The 20,398-nt window shown below is 38.8% G+C and overlaps 6 protein-coding genes and 1 non-coding gene across 8 annotated transcripts; 5 read left to right on the top strand and 2 right to left on the bottom strand.

The window, feature by feature from the left end:
* Positions 1-2,058: 2,058 nt before the first annotated feature.
* Positions 2,059-3,681, bottom strand: UCP5 (uncoupling protein 5). Its single transcript, XM_008237230.3, has one exon. The coding sequence runs from the start codon at positions 3,139-3,141 to the stop codon at positions 2,155-2,157; it is 987 nt and encodes a 328-aa protein (XP_008235452.3). The 5' UTR covers positions 3,142-3,681; the 3' UTR covers positions 2,059-2,154.
* A 1,239-nt stretch (positions 3,682-4,920) lies between these two features.
* TRNAS-GCU (transfer RNA serine (anticodon GCU)) lies at positions 4,921-5,002 on the bottom strand. The gene has a single exon. It is a non-coding gene; the product is annotated as a tRNA-Ser (tRNA).
* A 1,087-nt stretch (positions 5,003-6,089) lies between these two features.
* On the top strand, positions 6,090-11,629 carry UBP17 (ubiquitin-specific protease 17). 2 transcript variants are annotated; one of them, XM_089043873.1, is made up of 12 exons: positions 6,090-6,765; positions 7,265-7,386; positions 7,483-8,132; positions 8,225-8,313; positions 8,522-8,607; positions 8,743-8,905; positions 9,000-9,114; positions 9,253-9,395; positions 10,015-10,099; positions 10,193-10,405; positions 10,782-10,843; positions 10,926-11,629. In XM_089043873.1, the coding sequence occupies exons 1-12, from the start codon at positions 6,488-6,490 to the stop codon at positions 11,383-11,385; spliced, it is 2,466 nt and encodes an 821-aa protein (XP_088899999.1). In that variant the 5' UTR covers positions 6,090-6,487; the 3' UTR covers positions 11,386-11,629. The 2 variants fall into 2 exon arrangements, with proteins under 2 accessions (XP_088899999.1, XP_008235462.2); XM_008237240.2 differs by having other exon boundaries at positions 6,092-6,765; positions 9,253-9,410.
* A 142-nt stretch (positions 11,630-11,771) lies between these two features.
* LOC103334303 (ribosomal protein S5 domain protein) lies at positions 11,772-13,717 on the top strand. The gene is made up of 6 exons (XM_008237249.3): positions 11,772-12,154; positions 12,246-12,287; positions 12,375-12,490; positions 12,647-12,752; positions 13,129-13,182; positions 13,280-13,717. The coding sequence occupies exons 1-6, from the start codon at positions 11,864-11,866 to the stop codon at positions 13,436-13,438; spliced, it is 768 nt and encodes a 255-aa protein (XP_008235471.1). The 5' UTR covers positions 11,772-11,863; the 3' UTR covers positions 13,439-13,717.
* Positions 13,718-13,854: 137 nt separating this feature from the next.
* LOC148920965 (uncharacterized) lies at positions 13,855-16,162 on the top strand. The gene has a single exon (XM_089044040.1). It carries the CDS (start codon positions 14,970-14,972, stop codon positions 15,381-15,383), a length of 414 nt encoding a protein of 137 aa, XP_088900166.1. The 5' UTR covers positions 13,855-14,969; the 3' UTR covers positions 15,384-16,162.
* Positions 16,163-16,422: 260 nt separating this feature from the next.
* On the top strand, positions 16,423-17,474 carry LOC103334312 (cell wall / vacuolar inhibitor of fructosidase 2-like). The gene has a single exon (XM_008237260.3). It carries the CDS (start codon positions 16,584-16,586, stop codon positions 17,127-17,129), a length of 546 nt encoding a protein of 181 aa, XP_008235482.1. The 5' UTR covers positions 16,423-16,583; the 3' UTR covers positions 17,130-17,474.
* A 793-nt stretch (positions 17,475-18,267) lies between these two features.
* LOC103334321 (uncharacterized) lies at positions 18,268-19,233 on the top strand. Its single transcript, XM_008237272.3, has one exon. The coding sequence runs from the start codon at positions 18,346-18,348 to the stop codon at positions 18,892-18,894; it is 549 nt and encodes a 182-aa protein (XP_008235494.2). The 5' UTR covers positions 18,268-18,345; the 3' UTR covers positions 18,895-19,233.
* Positions 19,234-20,398: the final 1,165 nt, after the last annotated feature.

Consider the following 20,398-nt stretch of genomic DNA (forward strand, 5'->3'; position numbering starts at 1 on the left):
AGCAAGGCCGGTTGAGAATTCTTGACACAACACCAATTAAGATACCATAATTTAAAATAGACATAAAATTTATGTTAATATAAACGAATTCGAGTTGACTCCTAATTTGTTTTTAAAATGAATCATTTCAATGTCAACCCATATAAGCTACCCGATGGACCCGTTCATTACTAGTTTATGAAATTCATTTTGAGTCTATTTTATCTACCACGTGACATTTTTACGCAGTGTATTGAATCTATATAATTTATATAACACGTGTATTTGAGTCTTAGGCTCATCATCGACCGAACAAAAAAAAGGTTTATGATTTATATTAAAAACAATACACATTTTTATAATTTGAACAGAATCATTATACCACGTCAGCATGTCACATAGATATTTAGTATTAGTCAATCTATTGTATAATGTTCATCTTAATATTGTTTCACATGAACAATTGTAGTCCCCTTTTCTCTTGTTAAGGCTCCTAAACATGAAAATCCTAAATAAAATCATGAGGATTCGTTCACACTTTTAAGACTATCAACTCACAAATCAAATTTCGCCAAACGATGAGCAACTCCGTTGCATTAACGAGGCATGCAAACAAAAAGCACTGCAGACAAATGTTGTAAGAACGACTTTACATGTTCAATAATATTACCAATTAAAAGAAGAATCAAAATAAACTATATTGAGACAATCACTAGTTGTAGTCATGATTTTATGCCCAATTAAAAGAATAATCAAAATAAGCTATTTTGAGAGAATCACTAGTTGTAGTCCTTCAAGTAAAGGCTTAAAAAGTCTAAAAAACTGATTTCTTGGTGTCGAAACTACTCTACTTCAAATTCAGTGGCGGTGCTATAAATTTTTTTAGAGAAAAGCAATATTTAAAAGACCAAAGCTCTAAAACAAAATGACAATCAAATACCATTAGAATTTAAATAATACTAATTTGCTTATATAAGTGGTTAGGCTAAGGGATAGGGGCAGATTTTTACTTACTGCTAACCACCATTTTTTTTTTGCTCTCTTTGTTACAAATCTAAAGATGATTAAGGGCTTGTTTAGTATCCAACTTTGATCCAATTTTATAAACTTTAAAACAGATTTAAGTCCAAAGCTATAAAAATCCGTTTGGTAGGCCAATTTTTAAAAACTCAAAAACACCCCCATTATTAAAAACAAAAAAAAGTGAGGTGTTATAGTTTCTCTCTCTCTATCTCTCTCTACTTCATGTCTCGTCTCTTTCTCTCTCCTCCCTCTCTTGTTTCCCTCTCTACTTCATGTCCCGTCTCTCTCTCCTTCGCGTCCCTCTCCTCCCTCTTCTCGTCTCTTTCTCCTTCATGTCCCGTATCTTTCTTTCTCCTCTCTCTCTCTCTCTCTCTCTCTCCTTTTCTTTTGTTAATTTCAATTTGGGAATCTAGGATTTCTGATTTTAATTTCAATTTTTTTAGATCTTAAAAATAGTTTGGAGTTCAATACCAAACAAGTTTTTAGATCTTAAAATCACTATTTAAAAACTTATGTTTTTAAAAAGAATCATAGTTTTTGAATTTATTTTTTTGAGTAAGATATCAAACAAAGCCTAAACTCCCTAGATATGATAACCTATGTCATGGGTCTTTCAATTCAAATAATTTTTGTAGAATAACATCTATGGCTTTTAAATGAACTGCTCAAATAAATGGTGGGTTGTTGTAGGCCTTTTTCCTTTTTCCATTTTTTTCTTTCAAACCTGGGATTTAAGAAAAAAGTAACCTAGTCAATATTCGCAGTTGCCAGGGTTTTTCAGCAAGGGAGGCTGAGCCTTTGTGGCTCCGCCAGTGTTCAAATCTATCTATGCCAAAAAAAAAGTCTTATAAAATATTTGATACGTTGTGTTGTTAACTTGTAAATCATGGTTTGCATATTTAAAACATGAAAAACATTTCGAACACAAGGGAATGTGGCGCACACATGCTAGAATGTTTGCTCTTTTTTTTATGTATGTTAAATTTGATTCTTTTTTCTGTTTTACCAAGGTTTAATCAAATCAGATTCCATCCAATCTCAAGGAACATAGACAAATAAATAAAAATTATTTATTCATATATTCTAAAAAGCACTATTTTTCGTCATCATAGGATACACACCGAATTAAATCACAACCGTCCATTTCCACGATCAGAAATCCTTGAGCAACTTGCGAACCTGCTCCAGCGTCACGAACAGTACAACAGTGAAAGGTCCCTGCCTAGAAATCGTAGGCACAAACCCTTTGTAAAGCGCCAAAGGCCCCTCGGAGCGCACCGTTTTGAGCGCACAATCCAGAGCCCCCGAGTACGGCGGCTCAGCCCCTGCCTCCACCTTCATGTTCATGATCCGGGTCTTGATCACATCGACCGGGTTCGACGCCACCGAAGCCACGAACCCAGCGGCAAAGCTCGCCGTCACGTGGGTCCCGAGCCCGTCGCGCATAACCCCATTGTCCAGGATCGTCTCCTTGATCTGATCGTACGACGCCAACTGCGACGCCGTCACGAGCATCGCTCGGTTGATCGTCAACGACGACCCGCGCCAGAGGCTCGTAACCCCTTCTTGCTTCCCCATTCGGGCTATGGCGTCGATGACGCTCTTGTAGTTGCGGCGCTCAGCCACCGGGAGCCGACCGTCGGCTTGCATTCGGACCATGGCCACGTCGGCCGGGTTCCCCACGGCGGCTCCGATGGCTCCGGCGATCAACCCGGCGGTGATCTTGCTAGGGAGCGGCATGTTGTGGGTCGTCGGGTCGGTCCATTTCTGCTTGAGAATGTCGTAGAGGCCCATCCGCGTCGTGGAGTAGAGAGTCTGTCGGAGCATGGTGGCGGATACGCCGGAGAACATGGCGGCAACGCCTTCTTGTTGGATGATGCGGACGCCGACGGCAATCGGACCCGCACGCGCCGCCGGGGGAGGTGGGGGAGGGAGAGGGATAGAGACGCGTCTAGCGGCGGTGGTGTGGACGGCGGCGTAGGCGGGGCGAACAGCTTGCACAGCCGCGTTAGGGTTCGGGTTGGGGGCGTGGGTCTCGCCCTGGAGCTGCATCCGGACCTTGATGAGGTCGAGAGGGTGCGTGGTGCACCCAGCAATGATGGATGCTATGCCTCCTTCAACAAAACCTTTGACGCCCATGTTGAATTTTCTTGAGAAACAAACAGAAAAAAGGTTGGTTTGTTTTTGTGTATGGTATGAGAGACTGAAAAGAATTAAAAAATTAATTGAATTGGTTTCGGAATTAATGATTAAAGAGAAGACCAGTTGGAGTTAGGGTTCATCTCACTGGAGACCAGGAGATGAGAATGGAGGCTGAAGGCTATGGAGGAAGAATGAGGAACGCTGGGCCTCTGAGACATATGCTATGAGAGTCACACGAAACAAAACGAAACGAAGGGTGAATGGTTTGGAGAAGGAAGCAGAGAATATTTATAGCACAAGGTGACTAGTGCTGGGTGGCTGGGTTAGGAAAGAAGGTGCAGATTTGTAAATTAGCTTCTTACGCGATTTCAGCACAAACATCCGAAGCTGCAACTCATCCTATATTTACGCGGTTGTGGGTCCTGCCCTCCCACTCTATTTTGTCTAACGTCTATGCCTCCAATCAAATCATTTATGATGAACAAATGCAGAGAAAATTTTGGGAAAAAAACCAAAAATAAAAACAGAAAGAAAATAAAAACGGAAATCAGTTCACATTGTAATTTACTGTTTGATTTTATCGGAAAGGTTAGGTACATGGACTGGAAGAGAAATAATCGTTCCACCCACGCTTGTTTTTATTTTTATTTTTTATTTTTTGTCAAAGTTAGGAAGAGGAAAGAAAATTTCTCACACACACTGCTAATGTGTCATAGAAATTCAAATTTGAGATCACTGATTTGTCCTTATTAAGGACCTGCATTTGTTCGCATTGATAATTTTGGGTTAAACGCACATCCAGCAATTAAGGAATATTCTTACTTTTTATTTTGGGAAATAATATTCTTATTTCAATTTGATGTTGCCTTTGTTCCTCTACAATTTGAATTTAAGCATATGCTCGAGACTCTCCGCTATTGCTGTAGTCAAATAACCAATGTCTATAAAATTCTAGAGTCCAAGAGACTTCACTTTTATGCATATAAAATTCTAAAGTCAAAACGGTTTAACTTTCATGGCTAATTTTTAAACGAAGCGTCTTGGATGATCTCATATATATTTTTCACTTGTTTCATTTAGGTCACACGTTGTGCTAAACGATTTGACGGCTAGCACAAATATATTTCTTTTAAGAAATCTAAAATAATTTGTAAGGAAATTGTAGCTTAAGTGATTAAAGGATGTCTTAAATTCGAATCTCCTCTCCGTCAATATAGTTTGTATAAATAAATAAATCATAATTTTTATGGATGAGATGAGAGTTGGAAATCGTCAAGACGCCGTAGAGGAGAGGGCATGCAAATTGAAATCCGCAAGTGCAAGGTAGTTGTTTACGTTACATCTGTGCTCATCACTCAGTCATCAATCATCGGTTTTGTTTTCTGGGGCAAATGTTGAAATTTTGGCCAAGTGCGGTTTATTATTAGTTTAGATTAGAGGTGGCAAGTGGGAAATCAATTCAACTTCTAAGTGGCTGGCTGTTCAAATTTCAACGGGACCAAATGCAAAAGTATTGACTGGGTTTCCTTCCGTTCCTACCCAGAGGACAAACTGGCCTTTTTGAGTGTTGCTCTATATGCCGAACACGTGTCCCGAGCTCTCATCAGAACTGGATCTTGTAGAAGGTTTGAAAGGGTTTGGACTGACGAAGTCGCCGAGACCCAGTTGAGGTGGTTGGCGGAGAAGGCGGCACTCGGGGAAGGCGCCGACCTCGCTTCCAGAATAACAGGAAAGGAAAATATAAATTGACAAAATTAGACAAAAATATTTTAGAAACGTCGCCTGAGAGATTCGAACTCTCGCGGGGAAACCCCATGTACTTAGCAGGCACACGCCTTAACCACTCGGCCAAAGCGACGTTGTTGGTAGACAGAGCGAAGAATTCTTTATAAATCAAGTCAGTAACAACAGCGGCGTACGTTAAAATCTTAGGACAGAAGGTTGTTTTTTGAGGATAAGGAGTTTCATTTTAGGAACCAAAAAGAATTGAAATCATTTTACATCACTATGTTTTGGGTAAAAAAAAAGAAAAGAAGAACATCTTTATATATCTCAAGTCTAGAAAAACACAATCACATAAGTAACACTAGTATTTGAGCGGTTCACTCATAAATTTCGGCTACATCCGCTGTTTTGTATTTTGCATATATGTGTAGAGAGTTTACATTTACATTGAGATGAAACTATGAACTAAAAGGAAGAAATAATGAAGAGAGCAATCCGGAGAGAGTTTCGATTAAAAAAAAAATATTCCGGAGAGAGAGAGTTTTCTGAGCAGGCCAGCCCCCCTTTTATAGAGACTAACTATTCTCTGGGCCTTTAAGTATGATCGTTGGGCCCGAAATGGAGATGCCATTGGGCCTGAAATAGTGAGGCCGAGACCCTAGTGATCCTCCAACTTTAAGATTTCAAATTTAATACTTCCTTCTAATTTTCGGGAGAGGCTACAATTAAGAGTTTAAAGTGAGGAGGCTAATCCCACTATCAAAACGTTAAAAATGTTTAAGTTCCATGATTTCTTTACATTTGTTGATGGTGAGATTGACCTCCTCAAATAGTCTCCTCACTTTGTTTAAACTTCACATTATAGTCTCTCCAATAATTTTCACTCAAGTGATCCTCCAACTCTCGCTTTCATGTCAAATTAATCCCACCATCAAATTAAATCAAATTTGCCGTCAAATTGATGTCAATTTGGACACTAGTCTCCTCTAAAACGACCAACCCAGCTATGAAACTGACATTTTCCTCCATAAAAATGTCACTCTTATCTTATGGGATAGGGTTTCAATTTGGAGGAAAATGTTGGTTACTGAGCTGGAGTGGTTCTTTTAGCGGAGATTAATGCCCAAATTGCAGCATATTTGAAAATTTATGAGCAAACTAGAGGATACATAATAAAAAGCTTCCATAATTGTGTACGCGGTAAAATACGGTTTAACCGGGAGAAGACAAAAGAGGGAGAATCACTGACAATTTGAAAAAAAAACCCAATCGTCGACACCCGACAGTCCACTCTCGGATCCGATCCGTCTTATATTCCCTCCCATTCCATCTCTCTCCTCCTCCATCTCTTCTATCTCACCTCACCATCCACATCACACCTACATCCACCAGATGCTTCCTTCGCACTTCCATCACCAACAACACTACCCTCACACAAATTCCCTTTCTGCACCTCCAAATTTCCCCTATTTCCTCTCCCTACCCCCTCACCGCCACCGCCACCGCCACCTCCACCGCCGTCGGATTTATGTATAGCAGAAAAGACATTCTAGGGTTTCTGTGTTCTGGTCTCATCCTTGGCGCCGGATAAGATCAACTGACTCGACGAATTCGATCAATGCTGGTCCCTGGAATTCTAGGGTTTCAGGGCCTCCTACTGCTCCTCGTCCTGGCCTGTTTCCTTGTGATTCGTCACAAATGGAAGAATGCGGTGATCAATAAAGAGGAAATCATGCGGCTTGTGGCTATGGCTTCCGAAGAGACCGCCGTCGCTGAGTTTCAGGCCACGTCTCCTTACGCTCCGGTTGTGCAGCCGGTGTCCTTGCCGTACCACTGTGCCGTCTGCTATGCCAGCACCACAATGCGCTGCTCTAAATGCAAGGCTGTCCGATACTGGTTCGTTTTTCTTTTAATTATTGTTTATTTTTAGCTTTATTTTATGCTTTTTCTGGACGATGTTTATGTTTGCGTATTTGTTTGAATTATGTGATGGATTCAGCTTACTGTTTAATTGAGAAATTGCAATTGTCCAGCTAGTGTGTTGCTTGTGTATCAAAATTCAATTGCGTGAGATTATGCCCTTGGATTATTATTAGTACTATTATTATTTTGTGTTGAGGAAACATTATAAATAAGAAAATTTACATGATTTGATATTTGGATCTGGCTGCTAGCTCCTACGGGAAAGATTTGATTTGATTTTAGTTTTGAAGACATTATCACCAGATTTAACTATAATATTTTGGGCTTCCGATGATGCCTTTCTGTATGTCTAACTCTCTGAACTCTGAACTACCATGGGATGTGCACAATCACTCTCATTCTTGCCTTGGTGGTTACACATGCTAGCATAGATATAGTTAAACATTGTTTTCACTTGAACATTTTCTTGTAGTTCTGGTAAGTGTCAAATCATTCATTGGAGACAAGGTCACAAAGATGAATGTCAGCCTTCAATTGATGCCGTGCGGTTCCAAGACAGGAGTGACTTCCATGGTGAATCAATATCTCATCACGGTAATCATTTTTGAGATACAGTACTAATCTCAATTGGTTTAAGAAGCTTCATTCATTCATGATTGGATGACGATGATTGAATTAACCATTGCGCAGATGGAAAAGGATCACAAGCTAATTTAACCACATTCAGTACTGCATCTTGGGATGCCAGAGAGAAACTTCTTTCTGATGTTGTTGCTCCTGATCAGCTTGAGAATATGTCATCACCCTCAGGATGCGCTAAGTTGGCAAACATTCAGGAGGACGTATCACATGCAAATAAGTTAAGTAAAATGAAATCCATTCATATTGATAAAGAGGTTGAATCTACACCAAAAATTCCCAAAGCCAAGAAAAACATATCTGGTGATGCTCAGCCTGAAAATATTGGCAGTAAGAAGCTGACCAGAAGACCTATTTCATCAGAAAAGAAACTTACTGATGCCTGTAAATCCAAGAGCTCATCAAGTAATGACACGGAAGATGAGTCTAAAGAAGAAGAATCTCTGTCACATAGTGTTTCCATTGATCGGCCATCTTCAACCACTGGAGAGCATATGTATTCCAGTTCTAGATATGAAAAGATTGAAGCTTATCATGCATTGCCTGCAAATGAAAAAGTTGGTAGTATCCCAAACTTGCCACAAAATGCCCGTAATGGATTGAAAACTTCTGTAAGGAAAGTTGTGCAGCAGTTTAAATCCTCAAAACAGCTGAAATCCAACCTCTCAGGTCATGGAGAAGAGATTGTTGGAAAATACAAGGTTATTGTCAAATTTGTATTGATTCCTTTACTAGTAGTTTCCTCTGTTATCGATTGGATACCAATTTTGTTTTTATACTGTATTATTGACAGGTAATTTTTCCGTATGAACTGTTCGTGAAACTGTACTCCTACGACAATGTGGATCTTTGTCCATTTGGCCTTATGAATTGTGGGAACAGGTGATGTGGAGAGTTATTTTTGCACAGAACGTATTAAACATATAGAAATAAACCATTCGCATACTCTAGACTAGAGTTTAACCAGTTTCGGTAAATCCTTTTGTCGGGTCTGTTAAAACTCTTTAGATTTTTCTTATGCGGAATTTTAACAGAAGTTCATTGAATTTTTCGCTGATAATACATTTATTTATTTTTTTGGATTTCTCAGCTGTTATGCTAATGCGGTGCTCCAGTGTTTAGCATTTACTCGGCCTCTTGCTTCTTATCTTCTTCAAGGGCTCCATTCTAGAGCATGCAAGTTTCTCTTCATGACTCTTACACATGTTTTTATTTTTTTTGATATATATTTTATAATTTTTACAGCCAGTTTAATTGTTAGGACCATGTGTTTGATGGCCTTTCCATTGACAAATTTTACCCCTGTGCCAGGTCAGAAGCATGACTGGTGTTTTATCTGTGAGTTTGAAATTCTTCTTATGAAGGCAAGGGAAGGGAAGTCTTTACTGTCCCCGATCAGGATACTATCTAAAATACATAAAATTGGAAGTCATCTTGGCCATGGAAGGGAAGAAGATGCTCATGAATTTTTGAGGTGAGCCAGCTAAAGACAACCAGATAGAACTTTGTTGCAGAGCTACTCTTCCTTTTTTGAATATGTATCATTTCACCAATTACTAAGATGGCAGGTATGCTGTTGATACCATGCAATCTGTTTGTCTCAAGGAAGCCGGGGCTGTTGGTACTTTGGCAGAAGAAACAACCCTAGTAGGCATGACTTTTGGAGGCTACCTTCGATCTAAGGTTGTTACTTTTTTGATATTTTGTCAAAATTTACATGTTTTTGGGTTTTTGTTCACTTACAAATGTACAAGTGCATTCTGATGTTGTAATAAAAATAGATAATGGTATTTCTTGGGATGCCATGATTGGAATTCTCAGATAACATGTATGAAGTGCCTTGGAAAATCTGAGCGATTTGAGCAGATGATGGATCTTACTGTCGAAATTGACGGGGAAATTGGAACTCTTGAAGAGGCTCTTGCACAATTTACGGCTACTGAAACTTTGGATGGAAAAAATAGGTACCATTGTAGCAGGTTGGTTCATTTGCACCAGTATAAATTTTATTTATTTGTTCAGTTGTGGGATAAAACGCTTATTTTATCATTGTGGCCCTTTATTATATCTTATTTCAATGCCCAACACCTAGATCATGGTTTGCAACTGTCTTCATGCATAGTTGCTTTATTTCTAATTGGGCTGCCAACCAACTATATAGGTTGTGGACTGGGAGAGATAGAGAGAGGAAGGTAGGTTGGGGGGGACGGGGGGCGATGGTGGGCTTGTCACCCAATGATCACACACCTGTGTCTTTGCTTAACACTTCTGTTTGTTGTTCTTTTGTTGAGGTGTTTCTCTACAGGCCTTAACACTTGTGGCCTGATTATAGCTGAGGAACCATGTAAATATGGAGATTCTAGTGCAATATGATCACAGAGTGCTCACCTACCTCACTGCTAGTTCAAAAATTATTTTTTCCTCGCTTTGGTTGGGCAATTTGACCCATCTTCTTAGGTGGCCTGACAAATTTTTAGATTCAGTATGTTACTTATATAAAGTATTCTTTCAGGTGGGTCTCAAGTCTTATTTTTTCCACTCTTCTAATTCTTTGATGCTTGTTTGTTCCCAACATTTGTGAAGGTGTAAATCTTATGAGAAAGCCAAAAAGAAATTAACAGTTATGGAGGCACCAAATATCCTTACAATTGTGTTGAAGCGGTTTCAGGTAATTAAAATTCTTTTATAGTTTTTTGAACTTTGATTGTCATGTATTTTTTTAGAAATATTAATGTGTGCTCTGTACCATCCATGACTGCAGTCTCGTAACTTTGAGAAGCTGAACAAGTCGGTGCGGTTCCCAGAGGTTCTCAACATGTCACCATATATGGGTGGAACAAGTGATAGATCTGTTTTGTACAGTCTTTATGCTGTGGTTGTTCACTTGGATATTATGAATGCTGCATATTCAGGCCATTACGTGTGTTATGTAAAGAATAATCAAGGGGAGTGGTTCAAGATTGATGACAGTTCAGTATGTATTCCTTTCATTTCTCATATTTCCATCTTAGTTAGGGCCTTATGTTAATTTGTTGCTTTCTGGGTGGCATTGTCTTTCTGCTTGAATCCCTGTTTATAGGAGACATATATCAATTGTTATGTCCTTGGATGAAGTTGATTATAATACATTGTTTTCTGGGATTTTGCATATCTCCAATTTATGGCCAGTGAAAGACGAGAAACCTGCTAATGAATTTTGCATGTATGCATCCATGTGCTTGAACTTCTTCTAGACGTGTAATTCAAGGGAAATAAAAAAATAAAAATTGCGAGTCTGAACACTGATGATTATTGGATTGAGATGTTTTAAACTTTTTATTTAAATTTCTTGAACACGCATGATCTTGTAGGTTGAACCTGTGGATTTAAAGAGGGTGTTATCCCAAGGGGCATACATGCTTCTTTATGCAAGGTAACATGCCTGTGGAGCCCAGTTTACAAATGATCTTCTATTTTTGCTTTGTCCTAAACACCTTAAGATTTAATGTTTCTAGGCGCACCCCACGGCCCCCGGCCTTTCTTGGAAGTACTGCCGTTTCCAATGGTGAGAAATTGAAGAGAAGGAACTTGGAAGCTGTTCCTTCCAGCCATACCAAATCCAAATCGAGATCTAATTCCGTGGTTCCAAGTCTCATCAGCAATCAACCACTAAATCAAGATCCAGATGATTGGAGATTCCATCCAACGCACAGATATCCTGCTTTGGATTCATCAAGTGAGAGTTCATCCATTTTCAGCTCATCCGATGCAAGTTCTTGTAGCACCGCGAGCACCAAGGACTCTTCCAGCAACGAAGATTTCTCCGATTACATATTTGGCGAAACGGGACCCGACTGGTACAGCCAGTATAGCAGGCATTCATCAGCGGCAATGACCGGCTTGTACGGAGAAAGAACCTCAACAGTTTTGTGTAGCGACAGAAGTAGACATCGTAGAAAGTCAACCTCGGATTAGTTAGCAGTGGTAGGAGTAGAAGTAGGGAAATTGACCAGCAGCAATTTGTATGGTCCCATATTCCACCCGTTGGAGATGTAAGAAGCGCAAATGGAAAAACAAAAGGATCAGCTCAAACATTTTATTGAGGTTTGAGCTGAGATGCAAGTAGGAAATAGGAAATAGGATAATAAAGTCACTAAGGTTTATTACCAATACTGACATAATTTAAAGTAGTCAATCATATTAATCTTTCGTTGGGTCCTTTTTTGAATAATTATAATATGGTATGATAATTTTAGTATCATACGATAATCCATTTTTCCTTACTCTTGTTCTTGTCTTGTCTGAGGAAAGAATAGAGGCCGCGACAAGTAAAACGACACCGTTTGGATTATCTCCCCCACCACTACCAGAACATAAGCAGAGGAGAGCGAGCAGTGGGTGACGACGAGTATAAGGATATAATAAGCAAAAAGGAATTTCAAACCCAAATCAAATGCCAGCAGTAGCATTAACAAAATACAATCTCATTTACCACCAGAGGGCAGCGCCCATTAAGCACAATCGCAGCATTCGCATTTGTGCCTCAATTTTAGGCATAGGCTGCATAGCCGCCGGAGCCAACAAGGCCATGGTGACCACCGCCGCAAGCAGCAGCAGCAATGGTGGCGCGTATACGACGATCAAAGAGAGAGTGAGATTCGAAAAGGAGATCAAGAAGAGCAAGTTCATCGCCATCGCTGGTCCCATCCCCGACGAACAATCCGCTCAATCCTTCCTCTCCCAGGTACTTTCACTCTTCTTCTTCTTCAATTTTTTCAAAAAAGAAAATAACTTGAAAATTAAGAACCGTTGCAAATGATGGGTTGTTGTTTTAGGTCCGAGATCAACGTGCTACTCACAATTGCTGGGCGTACAAGGTTGGTTGGGTTAGGTTTTGTAAACTGTCATTGTCTTTTTGGTTGGTTATTGGCATTTTTTAATTAATCCGGTGAGCAATTGATCAGGTTGGAGATCAATACCGGTCTAATGATGATGGTGAACCGTCGGGAACAGCCGGAAAACCCATTCATTCTGCTATTGAATCTTCAGGAATTGATAGAGTTATGGTGGTCGTCATCAGGTAAATTGATTTGTTTTCCACTACAAAATGCTTTCTTTCACTCGCATTTGTTTGACGAATTTATTCTTTAAGTATGTATGCACACTGTTCTGTGCTGTCTCTGTTATTATTGGTTTTACATTGTGTTTTGGATTGTATTTTATTTATTTTTCGTAGGCACTTTGGAGGTATTAAATTGGGTACTGGAGGACTTGTCAGGGCTTATGGAGGAGTTGCCTCAGAATGCTTGAGAAATGCCCCAACTTGTCTTGTAAAATCCAAGGTATTAATTAGCTTTCTTGCTTTTATTCCAACTGGTATGTCAAAGTTGTCCTGTTTAGTTACTTGACAGGAAAAAAAAAAATTACTGCTTCAGAAAGCAAGGAGACTAGAACGGGAGAGAACTTCCCTATATCGGTCCATTCTTGGTTGTAAATTGTAATCTACTCTATTAGTATCATAAAATGGATGGGGGTTTTCTTCTTTTGCCTCGTATTTGGAGCTTGTATTTCAACTCCTTGGGACCAAAGCTCACGAATGTCTGGATTAATATCATTTGGTTTGAATTAAAGCTGAATTAAGTTTTTCACCCCAAAAGAAATTCCTTTTCTGCGTTGTTAAAATTTTGTAATATATGATCTTATCCTTTCTCTCTGTAGGTGAGAATGGGTGTGGAGGTTCCATTTGATCTTTTGGGCGTTCTATACCATCAGGTGAGCTGGTTCAGATGCATGACAATAGCTCCCCCCTTTGCGTTGAGATGATCAAATTTATTAAGTGTACCCATTTCTTGTATTTTGATGTTTACAGCTACAGTCGTTTCAAGTTGAAGACATCAAGCAAGATTATGAGACTGGTAAAGATGGCATCACCATGGTTACTTTCCAAGTTGATTTTGACCGTATTGAGAAATTGGAGGATGCTATCAAAAGCCACTGTAGCCGTGACTTAGTGTTCTATAAGCGTTGAAACAGCCTTAGCTAGTGTAGACATTTTCATGATGAAGCATTTCAAGACTGGTACATACGTTTTACGTCTGCTGTGCTGGGAAGCAATCTTTTGCTACAGGTAAGACCCCAATATACAGAAAAATCTCTAAAGCAGCTGCAGATTGTTTAGAGATATTTAATTTATTAATTAAACTAGTTGGTACTAAAGATTAACTTATTCTTGAAGGTTGCTTGTTTACCTGACATGTTGTATATAGGACAGCCTTCGTTATATGAGAAGAAATATGTTCTTATTTTATGGACTTGGGTGCAAGTTTAAAAATTTAGTGCTGAACTATTATTTTATGCTGCCCACAGCATTGTGTTCTTCTTGGATCAGACTTCGTGTCGAGTCTAAGCTGATAGTCATAGCTGTTTAATCCAGAGATCGATTCCATTTAAAAAATTGCCTTCTGTTAAACATTTTGCTATGTGTTTCTTCTTGGTCTGATCAGGTGGTTCTATAGTTAGGTGGTCAAGTTACATGATTCCGTACTTTACTTACGAGCTCGTGTAGTACTCGCCCCTATCTCTAAAGGGACTTATACACTCCACTCACTGTTTACAAAACGAGTGATTCTGAGAAGTAGCATAGTAGTCATACTCGAACTCCAAATACAATCTGCAGCATCTTCAATGATTCTGGGTGGTTTGGCATTTATGCTAGCACTGTAAGGCCCACCCTTGAGTTCTAAATCTTCATGGTTAATGTGGCTTGCATTTTGTTTTCCATTTTTAGTATTGGAATACAAAGCTTCCCCAACCACATCTCCTCAAACACCACTTATCAGCTTACTCTCTCTCCCTATATAACTGGTCTTCTTCTTCATATAGATCCAAAATAAGCGCTTGCAAACCTTCTCTCCCATTAGAGAAAGAAAATGGCTGCTAGTCCTATTGGATACAACATTGTATGGTTCATTGAAAATTTCAGTGTCTTAGCAGGCTCAAGTTAACTTTCAAGTATTGCGACGTTTCATTTATATGGATTGTAGTCATTTAACCATACAATGAGGTGGTAATTAGTGTCTGTTATTCAGCTATTTTTGGTACATTATTCTGATTATATTTGGAACAAAACTAGCATATAACATCAAACACTGTTCACAACAAGATGGCATTGGCTTGTCAATACAATGCAAATGTTAAGTAAATGACTGAAACTTGAATCAAGCAACAATTTGACGAATTCACATGCATAATATTTTTACACACAAATCTATTCAAACTTGATATCTGAAGATCAAAACTAGCAAAAGTTACCTTCTCTTTTGATACATGAGAGATTGCCTAAGCAATACCCTAAAACGGTGGGTTGGTGGTTTTAAATTGATTAGGCTTCGATCCATTTTGGGGAGGTGAACCACCCAGTACCTCTCAACACTACCACAACCAGATTTCGTCAAACACTGAGAAACCTATCGACTCACTCCCAATAAAAACCTATTAGGAATGTAACCCTTCCATTCAAAACAAATAACACAAGTTCCTTGCATATCAAGCAAGAAGCAATGGCTGCTTTCAAGCATTGTTTCCTACTATCTGTGGTGGTAGCAGTTTTGTCTTTATCAAGCATTGATATGAGCCTGGCAGCTCGGCACCTCTTGGATATGGCGGCTCCACCCCCGGCCTTGGTACTCCCTACAATTCCTTCTCTTCCCACTCTCAAGCCTACTATGCCTCCACTGCCTTCCTTTCCTACTTTGCCTAAACCCACATTGCCAACAACCCCTTTGATCCCAAGAACCCAAATCCCTTTGCCAAATATTCCAACATTGCCTTCCATCCCTGCTGCCCCCAAGGTCACTCTATCTCCACTTCCTGCCACTCCATTGCCAACTATCCCAACTACGATCCCTTCAATCCCCTCCATTCCAACAACAATTCTAGCAGTTCCTTCCCTGTTCCCTCCTCCATCAAATTAAACAGCTAGTGCTGCCCTGTTTGATTTTCGACATCTACATTTGACCTATATTAGATAGATGTTGGTTTTATTGTTAAACGGTTCTGTATTTGAGAAGATTGAAGAGTGCGTGTTTGTTTGTCTTATGAAATTTGTTCTTGTCATGCATGCGTCCTAGATATAGATGTATTGTTTTTTCTAGTCATTTCAGTTTAACATGTGTAATGCTTTTGTTGTATTGTTGTCTGAATTGTTAGAATATACGATTCTCATCTGTTTTGGTGATCAGCTCCTCTCAAAATTTGATCATAATCATATCATTAATAACTGGTAATGTCAGCTTAAAGCAAATAAAAGAAAAGAAAAAAAAAACAGATGGAGACTTTATGTGATGAACGATGATTTGATTTCCAAGGGCTACTGGTAAATATCTTGAGCATCATTAGCTCTACTCAATAAAGAGGGGTTATCCATTTAGTTTACATAATTAACAAGTGTATCCGTATTTTGTTTGTTAATTCTTCATCGGATTACTCAAACAATGTGGTTTAACAATTAGAACTGTCTACATTTTAGGTCATCGTTCAACTCGCATTGAACACAACAACTTGGAAATTGATGACGAAATAAGCAATCTCAAGCCAAACACAAATTAATCTCATAACGATCAAATGCATAAAATCATAAGTAAATTAAATATAAAGTAATTGATGAATAAATAAGTTACTAAATGTTGAAACATAAATTTTCTATATAAAGCTCCTTAAACTCAATGATGGCCCTTCCCAAGCTCTTTTTCTTCACTTGTCATTTCATCAAGATTCCCTATATGAAAAACCAACGCATTTCAGAACTCATCAAAAAAGAGCATTGGATTGAGGGTCTCAACTGTTTGTTTTTGTTATCTATGACCCGTGACTCATGTTTTGGGATTTAGGTAGCTGCCAAACAGGGCCTCATGACTGGCATCGTTTTCGTAGCTTTCTGCCTAATAAAGCCCCTCTCCTTCTTTGAATTCAATAAAGCAAGTGCAACGAGAAAACAGCTCATTTGTGACACAAGTCAAGGCACCCAATAGATCTCTTACATCCCAAGTTGCAACCACAGAAAAAATAATTTTTTCAAAAAAATCTGAACCCTCCTTTAATCCTTATCTGCCTTTCCTTTGCTCTCTTCCTCCATAAGAAAATCTAGATCCAAAAGAAAAATAACATTCTCACACATGGGTTCTATTATTTTCTCTCTCTTTCTTCTTTCCCTTGCATTTCCTCCCCAAACCCATAATTTCTTTGTGACTGCCGACTCAAATTTGATCCAGAAAACTTGTAAGAACACCAAATACTATGGCCTCTGTGTCTCAACCCTCAAATCTGATCCCACAAGCAAAACTGCAGACACAAAGGGATTGGCAGTTATTATGGTTGGGATTGGGATGGCAAATGCAAGTGCCACCTCATCTTACTTGTCCTCTCAACTAGTGAGCTCAAAGAACAATGACACAAACATGAAGAAGGTGCTCAAGGAGTGTGCTGATAAGTATGGCTTTGCTGGAGATGCCCTCCAAGCTTCAGTGCAGGATTTGGCCTCAGAATCATATGATTATGCTTCCATGCACATCAATGCAGCTGCTGACTACCCAAATGCTTGCCACAATGCTTTCAAAAGGTACCCAGCTTTGGCTTATCCTCCAGAACTTGCAAGAAGAGAGGAGGGTTTGAAGCATATTTGTGATGTCGCTTTGGGAATTATTGATAATTTTGGTTGGTAATTAAATATTGCCTAACTAAAGTGCTTAGAGAGAGCAGAAAAAAAAAATTCTTTAATTTTCTCAATCATTGTAGTCTACGTCTGTGTTTATGTTGGTACTGTCGGCTACTAATTGTATGATTTGGGCTTGCAAGTGCCAATGCATGACCTAAACATATGTGATTAATTGCCAACGAGTCTAGTTTAGTGAAAATGGTGGCAGACTAGTGTACTCATGTTCAAATATCTATGCTATTTTAGTAGTGTGTGTAAGATACCCCCACTTCCTCTTATAATTTAGACTATCATTTATATTAAAAAAAACATGTATAATTAATTATTCAGAATAGAATGTTGATGCAGGCAATATTTCTCTTCCTTTTGTTGAAAGATATTACAAGTTTAAATGAACATCTTTTCAAACAAAAAATAAAATAATAAAAGTGTGAAGGTGATCTGGACTTGTTGAACAGATTGTAGAAGATAGTTGATGTCACATGCTACTCGAAAGAGTTCTCTGATTCTGAGGAACATGTCTTTTACTAAAGTGATAAATCTGTTCGAAAAATTTCTGAAGTCTTCTTAATTCAGAAATAATAAAATAATAAATAAAATTAAAACCAAAAAGGCGGATGGAATTATTACCTTATTGTTTGAAATGATACATTCAACATGGCCCAAAGCGGCCCAAGAGTCGAAAGGGGGACGAAATGTATTGTCTTTCCTTTAATGCTTTGGTCAACATAGAGAACATATTGTCATGGATTATGGATGAGAACTTTCATATAAAGGGATGCTATATTTCAAGTCAATCACGTAATGTAAACCACATATTGTTGTGTGAAAAAAAAAATTAAATTACATGATAGTGCGTGATTGACTTGAAATACCGCCATAGTAACATCCAATGTAAGTAAGTTTTTATTTGTCAAATACCCAAAATGGTGATTATAATCAAACGGAGGACACATGGCGTGAGTTTATGCCCTAGTCTTTTGAGTTAGTTTGGTTTTGAATATGGAACACATTAAGTTTGGGAGGTGAGCTAACTGTTGCTTTTTTCCCACTTCCTACAACCACAACTCATCAAACTCATGTAGATGCTTCCAGTCCTCAAAGTCTTGACACATATTTTCTCTATAAAAACCCCATTGGAGATAGTATGCTCTTCACAACAAGCAAACAACATATTAACAGAGAGACTTGCCTATAGCCCTAGCAGCTCCTTCAACTCAACCATGGCTTTTCCCAAGCTTTTCTTCATTTCGTCTTTGCTAGTGGTGATTTTGTCAGCCTCAAGCACCCAAATGATTCATGCAGCTCGCCACCTTTTGGACACACCAGCAGCAGCTCCACCCCCAACACTGGCAATCCCTACGATCCCCTCTCTGCCAAATCCCACTCAGCTGCCTCCATTGCCTTCACTACCAACACTTCCCAAGCCCTCAAACACCTTACCTACACTTCCAACTGCCCCAACTCTGCCCAAGACCACATTGCCTCCACTTCCCTCAATCCCATTGCCTACGCTTCCAACTGCTCCAACTCTGCCAAAGCCGGCCACGTTGCCACCGTTGCCCTCTACCCAATTGCCTACTCTCCCAACTAATCTGCCCCCATTGCCAACCTCCCTACCCCAAATCCCATCTTTGCCAAAATCCACATTGCCTACGGTGCCCGCAACCCTCCCGCCATTGCCATCATTCCCCTCAACAATCCCTTCAATCCCCACCATTCCAACAACAATTCCATCGATTCCATTCTTCTCCCCACCCCCATCAAATTAAACCACTTGACATATATATGCCATGGTTCTCCACGCTTACCAGTATATATACTATCTAATTTCTTGTTTGTGCTGGTGGGTTTCAGAAGTCCTGGAACATATGACGGTTTCTTGTGTTTGATGGTGGCTTATTAGTCTTTGTATACAGTATACTTGTGATAAAGAGCTTGTGAGGAAGTTTTTTTTTATATAAATGAATTCTTTCTTTGTTGGCTTATTGTAGCGTTTGTTTGTATTAATTATTGTTATGAATTATGGTATTATCAAAAGGCTTATTCTTGTTATTATATATGATCTTTGTCATGGAAATGCTATTCATCATGTTGTCGACTGTGCGCAATATGAGTGATGAGATCACATTTCTGTACCACATTGTGTACCACCTCAACATTGGAACCCATATCTCTATTTAGAGATACGATAAGTAATAGTAAATCGATAAGAGCTAGACGGTAATAACATATGATGCCATTTAATTTACTACAAAGTCATATTGAATGGTTGGATTAGAAATATAAATCTTCAACCAGTTTTTATGAAGTTTTACTCTTTGTTTCAACCAAATCCCTTGACAGGTTCCTAAGGAGTATAAATTTTCAAGCTATTGTGCTTCAACGAACAAACTATTGAAAATAACCATCAAATCTTACATATAAAAAATGATAACAAAAGTAAATACAACAATAGGGAGTAACATGCATATATAACATCAACTCCAGCAAACAAACATGCATAACATCATTGCTGGAAAAGGTGAATGTCTATCATCTGATGCAGGATAGATCCTGAAAGCTGGGAGCGCCACATGGCCGAGGTTTACATTAGAAATTAAGAAAAAGGAGGGTAGATAATTTTGACATTAGGGCTTAGAGGAATATGATTGTCGGGAAATGGAGTCTCTAGGATAGGAGGTTTCGGAATAGAAGTTCTGGAAAATTTATTAGGCCGCCGGTGTTTAAAATGTTGAACATTAGCCAGAATTTTAGAAATTTCAGAAGTACTCTTATGAATCCTGAAAATAGCATCACCATGACCATGTGGAAGAGAGGAGCCAAGGCGTGATGGAATTTTCGAAAGGGAGTGAGATGAAGAGGGAAGAGAAGGAGCCTCTTCACCATAAATGGCTGGCACTTTAACCAGCATAAGTAAAACCAGTAGCACCATTATCATCTTCATCATTAGCATCCCTGAACAAATATGACTGTATTCTCTCTTTAAAGTTTCTTTTTCCCTATTTGTAGTGTTTGCAACTCATGCATGGTTTCAAAACCAAAAATAAACACACAAGAAGGCTTTAGAATGAAATTTTTTGTCCTATGAGAAGGTTCAAGAAGGCTATCTATCATAAAGTTGAAAGTTCATCTAACAAAAAATAAACAAAAAATAAATTCATTATCAATTAATATTATATCTAGTTGTTGTTACACTTTCAATTAAGCTTTTATAAATTCGTGTATCGTATATGTATGTATTTTTTTAACCAAACATATTATACGTGCATTATT

The sequence above is a fragment of the Prunus mume genome, linkage group LG1, assembly GCF_029339155.1.
Source record: "Prunus mume cultivar Tortuosa linkage group LG1, ASM2933915v1, whole genome shotgun sequence".
In the NCBI taxonomy this organism is placed as follows: Eukaryota; Viridiplantae; Streptophyta; class Magnoliopsida; order Rosales; family Rosaceae; genus Prunus; species Prunus mume.

What these genes read in the sequence shown, in the direction of transcription:
- UCP5 (XM_008237230.3), bottom strand. Translation starts at nt 3,141, where the DNA reads ATGGGCGTCAAAGGTTTTGTTGAAGGAGGCATAGCATCCATCATTGCT.
- LOC148920965 (XM_089044040.1), top strand. Translation starts at nt 14,970, where the DNA reads ATGGCTGCTTTCAAGCATTGTTTCCTACTATCTGTGGTGGTAGCAGTT.
- UBP17 (XM_008237240.2), top strand. Translation starts at nt 6,488, where the DNA reads ATGCTGGTCCCTGGAATTCTAGGGTTTCAGGGCCTCCTACTGCTCCTC. An exon ending in TGCAAGGCTGTCCGATACTG is followed by an intron (nt 6,766 to 7,264) that starts GTTCGTTTTTCT and finishes ATTTTCTTGTAG; the next exon opens with TTCTGGTAAGTGTCAAATCA. An exon ending in TTGTGTTGAAGCGGTTTCAG is followed by an intron (nt 10,100 to 10,192) that starts GTAATTAAAATT and finishes CCATGACTGCAG; the next exon opens with TCTCGTAACTTTGAGAAGCT.
- LOC103334312 (XM_008237260.3), top strand. Translation starts at nt 16,584, where the DNA reads ATGGGTTCTATTATTTTCTCTCTCTTTCTTCTTTCCCTTGCATTTCCT.
- LOC103334303 (XM_008237249.3), top strand. Translation starts at nt 11,864, where the DNA reads ATGCCAGCAGTAGCATTAACAAAATACAATCTCATTTACCACCAGAGG. An exon ending in GTTATGGTGGTCGTCATCAG is followed by an intron (nt 12,491 to 12,646) that starts GTAAATTGATTT and finishes TATTTTTCGTAG; the next exon opens with GCACTTTGGAGGTATTAAAT. An exon ending in TGGGCGTTCTATACCATCAG is followed by an intron (nt 13,183 to 13,279) that starts GTGAGCTGGTTC and finishes TGATGTTTACAG; the next exon opens with CTACAGTCGTTTCAAGTTGA.
- LOC103334321 (XM_008237272.3), top strand. Translation starts at nt 18,346, where the DNA reads ATGGCTTTTCCCAAGCTTTTCTTCATTTCGTCTTTGCTAGTGGTGATT.